Genomic DNA, 15428 nt, shown 5'->3' with positions numbered 1-15428 from the left:
ACATTTTGTTGGTTTATTGTATCCAAATAATGATATCCTTTTTCTAAACCTTCCTAGCTTCAATATTATCATTAAACTGACTGCTTAAAATTATTCTATTATGGCCCTTTCCAGAGGGAACTGTTCTCCTATAGTGTTGCCTGGTGAGGTATAGTCCCCGAGTCGAAGACGAGGGGACTATACCTCGCCAGACAACACTATAGGAGAACTGTTCCCGAGGGAAAGGGCCATAATAGATTTAGTACGTCACATGACATTCATTATGACGTCATATATTTGGTCGCGTGCTCATTCCCGGGGGACTATACTTTGGTATAGTTCCCGTAGTCAGGTATAGTCTCCCGTAGTCAAGAAGGACGGGGAACTGTCGCAAAATAGACCATGGCTGTTATCCAATCGCATTCCTAGTAATTATCATGTGATGTACTAAATCCCTTTTAATTCATACTATGTGTATATATACTGTCAATTTAACATTTGCTATATTAGCATATACATGTATGTGCAATACATTCTCAAAATCTATTGTTTAGCAATATCTGTGTGATGTAATAGTTTTCATTATTAACCTAAAATTTAACTTTTATTTTATTTGCTTTTCAGTAATACTTACATATATCTAATATGTACTGCTTTATCTGTAACTCTTCATCAGCTCAATGGCCGGTAAACGTTAAATTCGTGGTTTATATGTGAATCACGGGTAAAGAATTTATACGTGTAGTGACACAACGTTTAACTTAGTAAGAGCGCAGCCCTCTTTAAAACCGAGAAAAGGCAGCTCTTACACACATATATACATTATTAAAAATCTATTATTGTATATAGATATATCCTAATATTTACAATTGCCACTGTTTCTGGCGGACTTCCTTTGATATTCCACAAAATCACATGCCGATCTTAACAAATAACACATGTACGAGACAATAGGAGACATATAATAAAATGCGCTTTTTGAATGGCTGTTGTGCATGGATCATAATGACGGCAGTGTAAATCTGACGGCGAATAGCACAGGCAAATGATTGTATCTGATGTTGTTGTTGATTTTATTGTTTAAAGAAAATATTGTAAATATAAGGATTAACCTCTTACTTTGTTTAGTTTATGAGATGGTAAACCAAATGGAGCACGAGGTAAATTGCGTAACCGCGAGGTTAATCCTTAATTATTGTTCAAGTGATGAATATAATTTATGCTCTCTCGGCGGTGGAGCATCTTTAATAATTATTTTCTTTTTCCCTTAAGCTGCTGGGTACTTATAACCAACCAACCAACTTATATATTTGCTACATTTAACATAGAAAATGGAGCAGTGACGAGAGCAGAATCAAACAGCTCACATACATGTACCAAGTAAAGTGATTACACCACAAAGGGGTCGAGTTATAAAAAAATCAAGGAAATAAATATTTGTTAAATAAATGTTTCCTCATAATAAGTTAAATATGTCGTCTAAGTGTTTTTGAGTATTTGAGTCATATATGGAAGTTTTCACATACAATTCACTGGTATGTTTGTTAAGTCGTTATAACAATATTAAAGAAATAACATGCGACGATATTCTTGACAGAAGACCAGGAAGATCAATATTTATATTTCTCTGGTAGCAGGAAATAAATTGAATTCAATAGCAAAATCATAACTGTATGTTACTAAAAGCTGTTATTGGACGCGATGTATATTTTTTAAACTGTGATTGGATGTGATTGGATCAGTATCAAAATTGTTACGTAATACCTTTGCTTGTTTTAGAGATCCAATCGACAGGTGTGACAACAAGAAAAGCAGACTTGAGAAGAAAAGTCCCCGAAGAAAAACATTGAACTACTGTCTTTATTTACTACAGCTGGTAGAAGACATTTTTTTGGAATTAAACAACATTAATATTTGTACTGTGTGACGCAGTAAAAGGCCATGGGGCTAAGAACAATATAGATTGACAAGCATCTGATCATGAGTAACGCCTTGAGTCTAGACCAGGAAGTACAAAACTAAATACTTAACCTACAGCTACGGAGAAAGCCATGGCAGATATAGGATTAATGGTAGATATTATAGATACTCGCTAGAGAGGTAAATCGACAGGGAACAACGCAGAATAACATTACTTGAGGTAGGTAAAAATCATTATTTATATAGTTGAGGATATCAAGTTAACTTAACTTGTGTTCTATTTATGATATTTGGCAATCAGAATGCACACAACGGTTTGAACAAACGGTTTGAACAAAAAAAAAAAAAAAAAAACAGCAAGAAAAATGTATAAAATGAAAAAAAAAGAAAAAGGTAAGCATTTAAATTCTTTTCCACCACAAAAGGCGATGTTATTCAACACTCAGGACATTAAATAAATACTGCAGATGTTGATTAACAATTTGTTTATATCATACGTGGTATAAACTCTGTGTGCATTGTGATTGGCTGACACGGTGAACTTTGACCGAACTAATTATTTCTCAGTTTCACGTCATCATTATCAATAATGAAATGACGTCATTCTTTGTTGTGATCACCACTTGTTGTTCAAAACTGATGTTGTAAAACGTATGCGTCGTGGTATACCCGTTAGTTAGTTTTTAAAAGTTACAAAAGTTTTAAACTTTTAAAAACTAACTCACTCGTATGGAATAAATTCAATATTCAACAGCCACTCATTGGGTAACCTCTATGTATTTCAGTTCTATGTGGTCTACGGCATTAAGGCATTAAATGTTTCTATCAGGGCAGTAAAAGACTATATGTACCTCGACACAAGGTTCAAATGGATGTCAAGCCAGCTATAGTTAAGGCATAGTTATCATAAATTATCAAAGTCCATTTTTATAATACGGCCACTTGTGAGTGTATACACGGGGAATATATGGGACGTCTGGAAAAGGAAAGGAATGTACTTTCGTTTTGTGTATGATCAGTTCTTACAATGTCTTCAAAATAGGTTCATCTTGGATCCATCGCTGAAGTCAGTGCTTCAGTCGACTGACCATATAATTCATGGGAACTGACTATACCTATGTCCGAATAACATACAGTGTATATCTAAATTTGGAACGTTTCTGAGGAAAGCTGGTAAAGTTTCGTTTTATTTTAGAACTGGCATCTTTACAATGTAGATATATTTATCTAGTTTTTAAAAATTTAGATTGCATTAGCTAGTGTGCCACTTTGTCATTTATATATAAATATATATTTACAATTTAAATATATATCTTAGTAATTTTAATCTTTGGGGCTGAGGTGGCCGTGTGGTTACGACATATTTCCACAAGTCCTCTACCTCTAGGTACGAGTTCAAATCCCATGTGAGGCAGTTAACATGTACTGACCGCTGGTCGGTGTTTTTCTCCAGATACTCAGGCTTTCCTCCATCAACAATTCTGGCGCGTCCTTAAATGACCATAGATGTTAGCTAACATGACGTTTAACTTACACAAACCTCACAAATCCAGCAATTTTAAGTAGGACACGTTTTTCATCCCAATTTATTATTCCATTCATTCGATAACCGTGTCGTTTGATAACGTGTCTGGAATTTTCTATCTAATTTTGAGTGTTTGCATTACAGATATATAGAGTATAATCTGTATACAGTTCGCAGAGCTATTATCTGGGGTTTGTCTGACAAAGTCTGATGTGAGTAATATTTGTTTTGCTGGAAGTTGTGTCTCCCCTGACCCCGTGCGTTCCATTTGTGGATTCGTACCAGTTGCACTAAAGTGATACGGCACTGCCTAATGAAACACGTTTGGATTTTTCCATTATGGCGGCACCCATACGAAAGATACGCTTCAAATATAAAAAGCCAAGTATTTTCTGTGTTAACAATAAAATGGATATAAAAGTAATACCTAAATAGTTTTGGCATACGTTGAAATAAATAATCCATGCAGTTAAAGTGAACAGTCGGGCAAGGATGGCTAAAGTCGGTAAAAATGGTGTGAATGTATCCAGTATAATTTCTTATGAAATGGAAAAATAAAATCTCTCGTCAAAATCTGTCTGCGTACGAAGAAATTAATTTAAAGTATGGGAATTCTAAAACGTCCTCCCGGCTCACTATGTCCGTGGTTACATTTCCACACAGCCTCGCTTTCAATGCTTTCAAATTTTCTTTACTTTAATGGTCAGAACTGGGAAACTAAGCAGAACTTGACCGTCGTATTAATATGCGAGAACTTTTGGACGGCCAATGAACGCATTTAGACTGGTTTTCTTTGCCCGACTATTCAGTTTAACGCTTTCCCTAAATTCCAATTTGTTTTAAACGAGCATTAATTAGTTTTGGTTGCCAGACTTAAGATTATGAACGAATATTTCCATTTTGTGAATATAAAATTATATATATATAGTAACCTAGTGCCTAAGTGGATGTTCTAAGGTGTCTGGATTTTGAAGATACTTGTAGTATTAATTTGTTGGGTTACATACGATCTTTGCTGCCAAGAATGGAATACATCTAGGTGTGTTTTTACTATGCCTAGTTAGTGTTGGCTAGTTGTCATGTATTTTATCCTAGAGGTTCGAATGTTTTATATAAATATATATCTGTTCTATTTGATAGGGTATATTGAACTCTACCAATATTTGACAGTTGTTTTACTATGGAGTATAAACACATTCATTTGCGTGTCGACTGGGACTTTTTATTTGATTTTATAAGTTAAAGATCTTATTACAGACAGGTTTATTTAAAGATGTGCCAAATATGCAAGGAGAAAAATAACTGACGGTGCTCTGAACCTGACAACTATCCTACATGGGATTCGAACCACCAATGCAGAGGTGGAGGTCTTGTATGCTAATATGCTTGGGCATCTTAACCATTCGACCATCTTTATCATTCGTCTATTCGTCAAATTTCTCTGTTTCAGAATTTCCAGTTATGGCCACTAGAGACGAAGCGGACAGTTAAGTATTCCACAGAATATTGTCTGGTATATCTGCCGCAACATTTGTCAGGATAGTTCGTGACAAAATGCTCAAACAAACCACGTTTATTATAGAACTAATGATGATAGTTGCCCAAAAACGGGACTGGATAAAGGAAATTATGATATTAGGAAGTTTAGGCGAGGGTCTGGCATACTTCGGATTGTTTAGCAATAGCGAAAGTGATACGGACTTCATGATTGTCAGCAAGAACTCTCTCGCATATGAACATCGAAATCAAAATGTTCCTGATTCAACCTGGTTGTTCCAGATCCGATCTTGTTCAGAAAATACAGGATATGTAAGACTTAAGTTAACACAACAAGGTAACGTCCGACTTTTTAACCCAGATATCTTGGACACCTCATCATTATTTGAATTTGATTCCATGGCTGATTGCTACTTTCTTACCAACAGAATCAATCAAGATATTGTTTCTCTTCTTCCAACTGTTCTCATGCCTTTTCCCAATATTACGGCTCTGGATTCACGGACGGATCTCGTCAACACGGGTCCTTGTGTAACTTATAAAAACCAGAGGAGAGTTCCAGGGATGGGTGCCCTTGGTGAAATGGATTTGGTAAGCGGAATTTGGAGCCCGGAATGGCCATCTGTTGCTAACGAATGGATATTTCGAGAAAGAATCAACGGATGGCCATCACGAGAATTCAATGACCAGCAGGTGAACCGTGGATTTTATGTTATTCCGGTTAGTTGCAAGAATTGCAGTCGGGCGCATCTGGACTGGAGGGTTTCCTTCGCACATGTCGAACAAAAACTAGTCCACAGCATGAATGAACACCAAATCAATTGTTTGCTCTTGTTGAGACAGCTGAAAAAGTTTTTCTTCGAAGTCAAAATGCCGAATGTAATCACTTCCTACATCATCAAGACAACCCTGTTCTGGACTATCGAAGAAACATCACCACAACTTTGGTTACCACAGAAACTTAATCTAGCAGTTAAGGTCTGTCTGAACAAACTCATCTCGTTCGTACAAAATGATTACTGTCCGCATTACTTCATCAAGACCTGCAACCTGTTTGTAAATCGCTACTCTCCAGCAGATAAAAGAAAAGTTTTACAAACCTGTTTGGAAGCAAGACGCAAGCCAGTGATGATTCTGTGCCAGACTCCTCCATTTGCAGACAGTGTACCGTTACAGGGCACAAAACCCTCTCATTCACCCGCATACAATTATGTCGGAGTAGAAAGTGTTGATGAGGCTCTATTGGATAAGCTGATATCGTCTCTTTTGACGCGCTCCTTCATCAATAACGTGCGTAGCGTGCTCCAGACCAAACTGTCTGATATTGACTCAAAAGAAGACATGGAGAAATACTGCATAGCAATCGAACAGGAGACACAAACATACACCACCAACAATATACAGAAGTATGGTCAAGAAATGGAAGCTATCCAAAAATACATAAATTGCATCACACATCGATTACTCCAAACAAATATGTTCGATGGCATTCCAACAAGCAGAGCAAGGCAGTCTGGTGGCTTCTTTCGCGAAAATTTGGATATTGATGACATTAATAGCATTGCTAACAACTGTCACTTATACGTGGTTGCCGGGGACTATGTCAGGTGCAATGGTATCCTCAAAGAGTTCATATCTGTCCAAAAGGATAAAACCTACGCAAGATTGTTTGATAAGGGCATTGCATCGAGCGGTTACAACTTCGATTTTTCGTATGCGATATTGAACGCCATGATCCTCCTTCAAGAAGACCTCCCGTGTATATCTGACTTGATCTTTACACAAGTTGAACAGAGTAGCCTTCCCATTCCTCTACAGACAGAACTTAACCCGATTCCTATTGGGAAGTCAGATATCGATACGCTTCCAGGATTAAAGCCAACCGTTCTTGTTGATCCGCTCGTGTATGTGTGTTTCCTGCGGTTTTGGTGCAGTATGAAGCTAGATGAGAACATTGAGAAGCTGAGGGCCCGAACAGATATGGTATGGTGCTGTGGTCTGGACAATATACAACAGAAAGCAGTGGCCTGCAACCTCCTGGCGTACTGTCACAGTCAGCTGGAAGAGTATAGTGAGGCGTTCGCTGTCCTGTGTCGGGCGTCACGCCAAAGACCGAAACACTGCTCTACTCTCGTTAACATCGCAGTTTTGATTAATAACAAACTCAAAAAGTCCGCTGATTAACCGATCGATATTGACAGGTTTGCTGGCGATAATTATTCCAAATTTAGTGTTCGGCAAAGACAATGTCATCAACAATGTATGAAAGAGATGAAAGCGATGATATATCGATGTTTACAGCGAGGACGATGATGATGATGATAAGAGTGACAGAAATGGAAGGAAATGAGGAAAACAAGAAGTATATGATAACAAATAGCGAATGCTTTCAATAGTTAATATAAACGATTAAAGTGTTTAACGAGTAGAGTCATAGTATATAACCGGAACTGGGAAGATATACCGCCCAGCCTTTTAGGCGTGTCACATTTTTCGCTATTTAAAACTAAAAACCGAAAAAATAATTTATATCTGTTTTATATTTAGGCGATTATGACTAAAACTGGAACATTTTGTATCTGTTTTATATTTAGGCGATTATGACTAAAACTTGAAAATTTTGTATCTGTTTTATATTTAGGCGATTATGACTAATACTGGAAAACTTTGTATCTGTTTTATATTTAGACGATTATGACTAAAACTGGAAAACTTTGTATCTGTTTTAAATTTCGGCTATCTGGCTTTAAATGTGTACGATATACAGGATTAAACACTTTATCAATGTTTTTCAGACTAAATTTTCGTGGTCATAGCGATGTCCCAAGAAATCGTCGCGAAAATAGCTTGTTGTTCGATTTTATTAGAATATTATAAAATAAAAATAATCAGTTTGCTTTATAGCATTATTTACACCCAGATTTCAGACAATGGCTTACGTTGACAGCAGTGACATCGTGGTAAAAGAAGGATGAATTCAATTATAGTCTGGAGTTTTTTTTTCCAGGATTAGCTTTCTTAAGCTTTAACCTGTCTTCTTATGGAATATATGGTCTAGATAGATGCCAGAATTTTGCACACTTTCTTCATAATGCACGTTAGCCCAATGTGAGATGATTCTCTCTGCAAAGCTCCGATGTCAATATAGACCATAGATTCCAAAGGAGAGAAGTTTAATAATCATATTTACAGTATTCACTCAATTTCGGGGTCTCTGCAATAACATGTGTAATTTAGACCTTTTACCTGTTTATCAACGACGACTCAATTCACAAGATGGAACAGATATTTTGAAGGTGATCAGTTGGCGTTACCATGTCAACAATAATAAGGTCATAATGGTCACGTTTTTGGTGTCAATTATAACCTCATAGACCTCATTTTGCCTTGGCTAGTGTATATATTTGAAGTGGCAAGTGAATGTAAATATTTTCCGTTATTCTCAAGCTATTTTATAAAAAATGCGAACAGGAGACACAAACATACACCACCAACAATATACAGAAGTATGGTCAAGAAATGGAAGCTATCCAAAAATACATAAATTGCATCACACATCGATTACTCCAAACAAATATGTTCGATGGCATTCCAACAAGCAGAGCAAGGCAGTCTGGTGGCTTCTTTCGCGAAAATTTGGATATTGATGACATTAATAGCATTGCTAACAACTGTCACTTATACGTGGTTGCCGGGGACTATGTCAGGTGCAATGGTATCCTCAAAGAGTTCATATCTGTCCAAAAGGATAAAACCTACGCAAGATTGTTTGATAAGGGCATTGCATCGAGCGGTTACAACTTCGATTTTTCGTATGCGATATTGAACGCCATGATCCTCCTTCAAGAAGACCTCCCGTGTATATCTGACTTGATCTTTACACAAGTTGAACAGAGTAGCCTTCCCATTCCTCTACAGACAGAACTTAACCCGATTCCTATTGGGAAGTCAGATATCGATACGCTTCCAGGATTAAAGCCAACCGTTCTTGTTGATCCGCTCGTGTATGTGTGTTTCCTGCGGTTTTGGTGCAGTATGAAGCTAGATGAGAACATTGAGAAGCTGAGGGCCCGAACAGATATGGTATGGTGCTGTGGTCTGGACAATATACAACAGAAAGCAGTGGCCTGCAACCTCCTGGCGTACTGTCACAGTCAGCTGGAAGAGTATAGTGAGGCGTTCGCTGTCCTGTGTCGGGCGTCACGCCAAAGACCGAAACACTGCTCTACTCTCGTTAACATCGCAGTTTTGATTAATAACAAACTCAAAAAGTCCGCTGATTAACCGATCGATATTGACAGGTTTGCTGGCGATAATTATTCCAAATTTAGTGTTCGGCAAAGACAATGTCATCAACAATGTATGAAAGAGATGAAAGCGATGATATATCGATGTTTACAGCGAGGACGATGATGATGATGATAAGAGTGACAGAAATGGAAGGAAATGAGGAAAACAAGAAGTATATGATAACAAATAGCGAATGCTTTCAATAGTTAATATAAACGATTAAAGTGTTTAACGAGTAGAGTCATAGTATATAACCGGAACTGGGAAGATATACCGCCCAGCCTTTTAGGCGTGTCACATTTTTCGCTATTTAAAACTAAAAACCGAAAAAATAATTTATATCTGTTTTATATATTAGGCGATTATGACTAAAACTGGAACATTTTGTATCTGTTTTATATTTAGGCGATTATGACTAAAACTTGAAAATTTTGTATCTGTTTTATATTTAGGCGATTATGACTAATACTGGAAAACTTTGTATCTGTTTTATATTTAGACGATTATGACTAAAACTGGAAAACTTTGTATCTGTTTTAAATTTCGGCTATCTGGCTTTAAATGTGTACGATATACAGGATTAAACACTTTATCAATGTTTTTCAGACTAAATTTTCGTGGTCATAGCGATGTCCCAAGAAATCGTCGCGAAAATAGCTTGTTGTTCGATTTTATTAGAATATTATAAAATAAAAATAATCAGTTTGCTTTATAGCATTATTTACACCCAGATTTCAGACAATGGCTTACGTTGACAGCAGTGACATCGTGGTAAAAGAAGGATAAATTCAATTATAGTCTGGAGGTTTTTTTTCCAGGATTAGCTTTCTTAAGCTTCAACCTGTCTTCTTATGGAATATATGGTCTAGATAGATGCCAGAATTTTGCACACTTTCTTCATAATGCACGTTAGCCCAATGTGAGATGATTCTCTGCAAAGCTCCGATGTCAATATAGACCATAGATTCCAAAGGAGAGAAGTTTAATAATCATATTTACAGTATTCACTCAATTTCGGGGTCTCTGCAATAACATGTGTAATTTAGACCTGTTTATCAACGACGACTCAATTCACAAGATGGAACAGATATTTTGAAGGTGATCAGTTGGCGTTACCATGTCAACAATAATAAGGTCATAATGGTCACGTTTTTGGTGTCAATTATAACCTCATAGACCTCATTTTGCCTTGGCTAGTGTATATATTTGAAGTGGCAAGTGAATGTAAATATTTTCCGTTATTCTCAAGCTATTTTATAAAAATGCTCGCCTTTCTATATAAAACATATTTTGGATTATGAACATTTGTATTGAAGTACGGTATAGTCCATTGTAATGTGAAAAATTGTATAGAGTAGCCTCTTAAATGAAATAAAAACTGTCATTAATATAGGGATTGAGCATTATTTTAATTGTGTTAATGCGTTAAAGGTGGTTTGAACGCAATTGTCACAGGCATATTTAATGCTGAAGACAGTCGATGATGACAAAAGCTAAAGTAGTCATTCGGCGGAAGACAGTCGAAGGTCCTGGAGAGATACATTAAAATTGTCCCATTACAACCATCCAGGCCTATCCTTAGTCCTCTAATGTGCTCTGTAAAACAGGGTTTTTTCAGGCACACATTAAAAACTATATATCATACCTCAATTTTAGACTTATTTGGGCATGTTCAAAGGTGATTTGTGACGTCACTAATGCAATGACCTAATCGATATTGACACGTTATAAAGTGATGAACATCACCTTTTCATAAAACTAAAATTTAGTTTTTTAGGTTCTCAGTTGGGCTGTACATGAGTGCATAATGTCGTATTAATACGATACAGCCAAAGGATATAATAGTGTTTAGACTGTGTTTAATATTACATATATTGAAGTCTAGGTTATTCATTAAAGGCCCACTAAACAGAAATTAAAAGTTTCTTAAAAATTATAATAAAAAGTGAAAATGTATATCAACGGCCTAAGAGGATGTTATAACACCTACCAAATGCAGGATTCACTGTGTAATTTTTTAACTAAATAGTGACGATTCATTTAGCTGTTTTGCCGTCTGGCGCGGTAATCAGGATGACGGCGGGAAACATAAAACGACCCGTGTTTTGAAAAGTAGCTTTTAATTAATTTGAATTTTTTTGAAGCTGATGGAAAGTGTAGTATTAACGGTAAATTAAAAACTTTTTTTGTATCTATAAAATTATCAATTTTGTTTTACATTGTCATTTTGTAAATCAAGTAAAAGCCGTTTTGGAAAGGTAGTGACCCTTTTAGAGGGACAAATCTCTTGAATTAACAAAATAAAGGGAGATGACTATACCTTGATAAATAACAAATACAGAAAGGAATTGATTTTTTTTTTTTTTTTTTTTTTTTTTTGGAAAAATTATAGATATACATCACATCAGTTTAGTAATACATGTAACATAGAACATTTTCTGTTATATTTTAGTTTACTGGACAGTGTTACTTCAGACGAATATTGGTTTTTCATTTACAGATAAGGTTTAACATGACAAATTTGAATATCAACATGAAAAACAATTACAGGTTCAATTTCTTCATTTCAGTATGGTTGCAAGTATAAATAATATTGAATCACGGGAAAATTTTGGGTAATGTGAGATTACCACCTCAGTCATCAGTGTTTGTTTTGATATGGTTGCCATTCGAGGCCTCTATTTTATGAGCAGACACACCACATTATTTCCTTACTACTTATCATAGTAATATACACTCTTCACAGTAATTTGAAGTGATGTGGACGCAGCTCCACGTTACAATCATATATTAGATATGCTATGATTTTCCACTGGTTTCATAGGCTAATACATGGTCACGTGACGTTCGATATATACGCCCTCGGTTTTTATTTATTCTATGAATCTATATATAAACTCTTACAGTACTAATCAGAAAGGCTGCACGACAGCGGACCTAATTCCTGGAACGCGATCGACGTCCTTTGCCTTTTGCAGGCTCTAGACGTGTACTCTTATTTGATTTAAAACGCCCTAAAAGTTTGGTAACGTCAAATTTGCCTCCTGCAACTACATTAGTCATTTCATACCTGGAACATGGCATTATAGCTCTAGCCTTCCAACAGTACAGACCGTAGTTTTTATTCCTGATGAAAGCCGCTAACATACTGAATCCAGTGCCTTCTGGCACAATGAGTATATCACAATCCATCAATATATAAAAATCTTGTAGCTGTTTCAGAAAGCCTTCTGTAGGGTCGTTTTGATGTGGTCTGTCAATATGTGTTATTTTTCCTGGTGTATCAATGATGTTTTCCGGATAACGTTCCTTTGCTGTATCTTTCACACTATCTGTGTCGGAGGCAACAAACAAATCGTACTCATCCATGTCTAGGTTATCAAAATAAGCCCATAGAACATCGAGTGGCATATGACTTCTGGAAACGTCTTTCGGCATGTTGGGATTATTCCCGTACCGTACATGGGCACACGCTATCTTGTTACGTTTTCTTTGTGTTTGATCAAATATTCTCCATGCTTGAACGGTTAAAGGCGAAATTTTAAAGAGAAAATTATAAACACTCTTGTAAATATCCACTTGGTGATAGGCTTTAATCCATGGAATATCATCTTTTATATTAGGTCTCTTTCTAAATTCAGTGATAAAATCCCAGTTCATTAGCAGAAATATGACGTCGTCTTTGAAGAATGTGTTGAAGTCTACACCATCAAACATGTATTTAGCTATGATGCGATGTTTGGCACTTTTGAAATTATGATACGAACTTGTCCTATTGAGAAGTATAGACGAGTAGTACCGCCAATCGTAGTGTGCTGGCATGACGTAATCCTGAAGCAAACATGGCGTGTCAAAATTGATTAGAAATTTCCGTTTAGAGAGTATCGATATGATAAAGGTGGTCATAATGCCCGCAATCCTATCAGACCAGCCGCTACATTCATCTCCCCGGGCTGCCGTACATTCGTAAACTAGGTATTTTGTTCCGGACCCGCTGTACATAATGTATTTTGTCATCGAATCCTGAAGCAATGACACAAACGTTGTATTCACAGATTCTGGGAATAAGTTGCTGGTTTTGTAGAAATCTATTTTCTTGACATGTTGTTGGCTTATTAGTTTATTGTATCCAGAAAGCGATATCAAAACTGTCAGAATTGATGCCACAAACAGCCAACGGAAAACCTGAAAAAAACAATGTTACTGTTTAAATGGTTCAGAATATACATGTATGTAAATTTGTTTATTTGTTTCAAACTAATTGCATACAATTTCATCCGTAATTAACTTATCTGAATCAGATATAATTTGATGACACAATCTGATCCTAATTTTGTGGACCATTTATAATCCATTTTACCGCCATTATGTAATGTTTACACAACCTTTGATAATACCCAATCAGCGGGTCGTTCCCAAATCAACTCTGACGTAGATCAATCTACCTAAAACCAGCTCTTCGCCGAACATCATCCCGTCGTTCCCAAATGCACTCTGACGTAGATCAATCTACCTTAACCCAGCCCTTCGCCGAACATCATCCCGTCGTTCCCAAATGCACTTTGACGTGCCCCTGCTATAAACTCACCTGAGGACGTACGACACTCCATTTCCGTCTGTATCTGTCCATGGTCGGTCTAACTTATGTCTGAGTTATTACGGGTATCGTGTACACAACAAAAAACTCACCTATGTAATATAGACTTGGTTAAAATTCGCTATTATTCAAAACCAGTCAAATGACACGATTAGTTTAAGGATATGTGCTTCAATACAATAAAAATTTTCACTTCTCTGCGTGTTCAACCCTCACATCTCTACATAATTAAATGACAGCAAGCTCTGTTTACTCAGAGAAAATGACACAACAAGGGATTGGCGGAAAATGGCACATCCTCATCTTTGGATGGCCGAATATTTATTAAAAGTTATTTTAAGGTTATTTAACACTTTTAACTTGTATTTTCTGTGAGTAAAGGTGCGGCCTATAAATTAAGCGCCCACCTATGAACAAGCTAACAAGCATACAAATAAAATGTCCATATGACGAACGTACATCAATATACACATGAAAATAGTGTAAAATAGCGTCTTATCAACATTAAAACACACATATAGACATCCAAAGTTTATATAAATAGACATCAAAAGTTTATATTATATGGCAAACAAAATTAAATATCAACAGTCAGGAAATCTGTTGCATAAAATTACAGTATATGGGTTGAGGTGGTAGGGTTGAAAATGTTTTCTGTGATCTATATGTAGAAGTTTTCTGGAACGACTGGAGGAATTAAAGATGGCGGTCAGCTGAAAATTTAATCTGGCCCCTATGGGGTTTACACTCGGAAAAAGGGGTCATCGATCACGTGATGTCGCTTAGCCAATGAAATCGCATTCTGATAAATAAAGCCGGGAGATTTAAATCCAGTATCTGCGCTTGTGAAAAAAGTTGTCTATTGCTAGACTTTTTAAATGTACGCCTTTACCGTGATAATAGTGTAATACAAATAACAATGAAAACCCCTCTATTATTGTATTGTACAGCGCATAAAATGGATAGTTATATATGGCCAAACAAACCCAGAGGAATTTATGGCGAAATAATTTTGGCTTACACATGCGAGGTTTCAACTTTGCAATACATCAAAACGACAAAAAGAGGGGTGGATGGGTTAGGTGTTCATACAAATAGAGAAAGAGAACTTCAAAATGACTCGCGCTTTGCCTCTTGGTTAATTCGGTTATCATTTAATTTACATCCAGAAGTCGGTGGTATCTAATAAAACTTTACTTGTTCTACATACAACATAATAAACACAACTGTATGAATAATTAAAAAAAATAGAAATGAGCTCAAACTTACTCATGCAATTATTTGACCTCACACCATAGCCGACTTTCTAATTGATAAACCCCTCTAGTATCTCCCTCTCCTAAAAAAAAAGATAAATAAAATTCAAACAAGTAACAAAAAATGTGTATAAATTATCTTCATTTTGAGAAAAAAAATCAATATTGAAACAATTATTCTCAATTGAAAGAATAAGCGCAATTTGATAAAAAGTAGCCATAAGCTTATGATCCTTATTATTTGAAATAAAACCAAACATGGGGTCAAGTAGACTTAACTAAACTAATAAGGTTATACAGGAATTGAATTGAATGCTATGATGGACCCCCAGGGGTTAAAGAAAATAGATATACCTTACCTGTG

General features: G+C 36.1%; 2 protein-coding genes across 4 annotated transcripts; one reads left to right on the top strand and one right to left on the bottom strand.

Annotated features, from left to right (window-relative positions):
• Positions 1 to 1560: 1560 nt before the first annotated feature.
• Positions 1561 to 8362, top strand: LOC138309482 (uncharacterized). Of its 2 annotated transcripts, none has more exons than XM_069250692.1 (2): positions 1561 to 2119; positions 4875 to 8362. In XM_069250692.1, exon 2 carries the CDS (start codon positions 4979 to 4981, stop codon positions 7103 to 7105), a length of 2127 nt encoding a protein of 708 aa, XP_069106793.1. In that variant the 5' UTR covers positions 1561 to 2119; positions 4875 to 4978; the 3' UTR covers positions 7106 to 8362. The 2 variants fall into 2 exon arrangements, with proteins under 2 accessions (XP_069106793.1, XP_069106794.1); XM_069250693.1 differs by lacking the exon at positions 1561 to 2119 and adding an exon at positions 2228 to 3072.
• Positions 8363 to 11198: 2836 nt separating this feature from the next.
• LOC138309485 (uncharacterized) lies at positions 11199 to 13880 on the bottom strand. 2 transcript variants are annotated; one of them, XM_069250696.1, is made up of 2 exons: positions 13800 to 13880; positions 11199 to 13396 (listed from the first exon to the last, which is right to left on the bottom strand). In XM_069250696.1, the coding sequence occupies exons 1-2, from the start codon at positions 13839 to 13841 to the stop codon at positions 12149 to 12151; spliced, it is 1290 nt and encodes a 429-aa protein (XP_069106797.1). In that variant the 5' UTR covers positions 13842 to 13880; the 3' UTR covers positions 11199 to 12148. The 2 variants fall into 2 exon arrangements, with proteins under 2 accessions (XP_069106797.1, XP_069106798.1); XM_069250697.1 differs by lacking the exon at positions 13800 to 13880 and adding an exon at positions 13657 to 13780.
• Between the last annotated feature and the right edge of the window lie 1548 nt (positions 13881 to 15428).

The sequence above is a fragment of the Argopecten irradians genome, chromosome 15 (genome assembly GCF_041381155.1).
Source record: "Argopecten irradians isolate NY chromosome 15, Ai_NY, whole genome shotgun sequence".
Lineage (NCBI taxonomy): Eukaryota > Metazoa > Mollusca > Bivalvia > Pectinida > Pectinidae > Argopecten > Argopecten irradians.
This window is presented reverse-complemented; position numbering and strand designations above follow the sequence as displayed.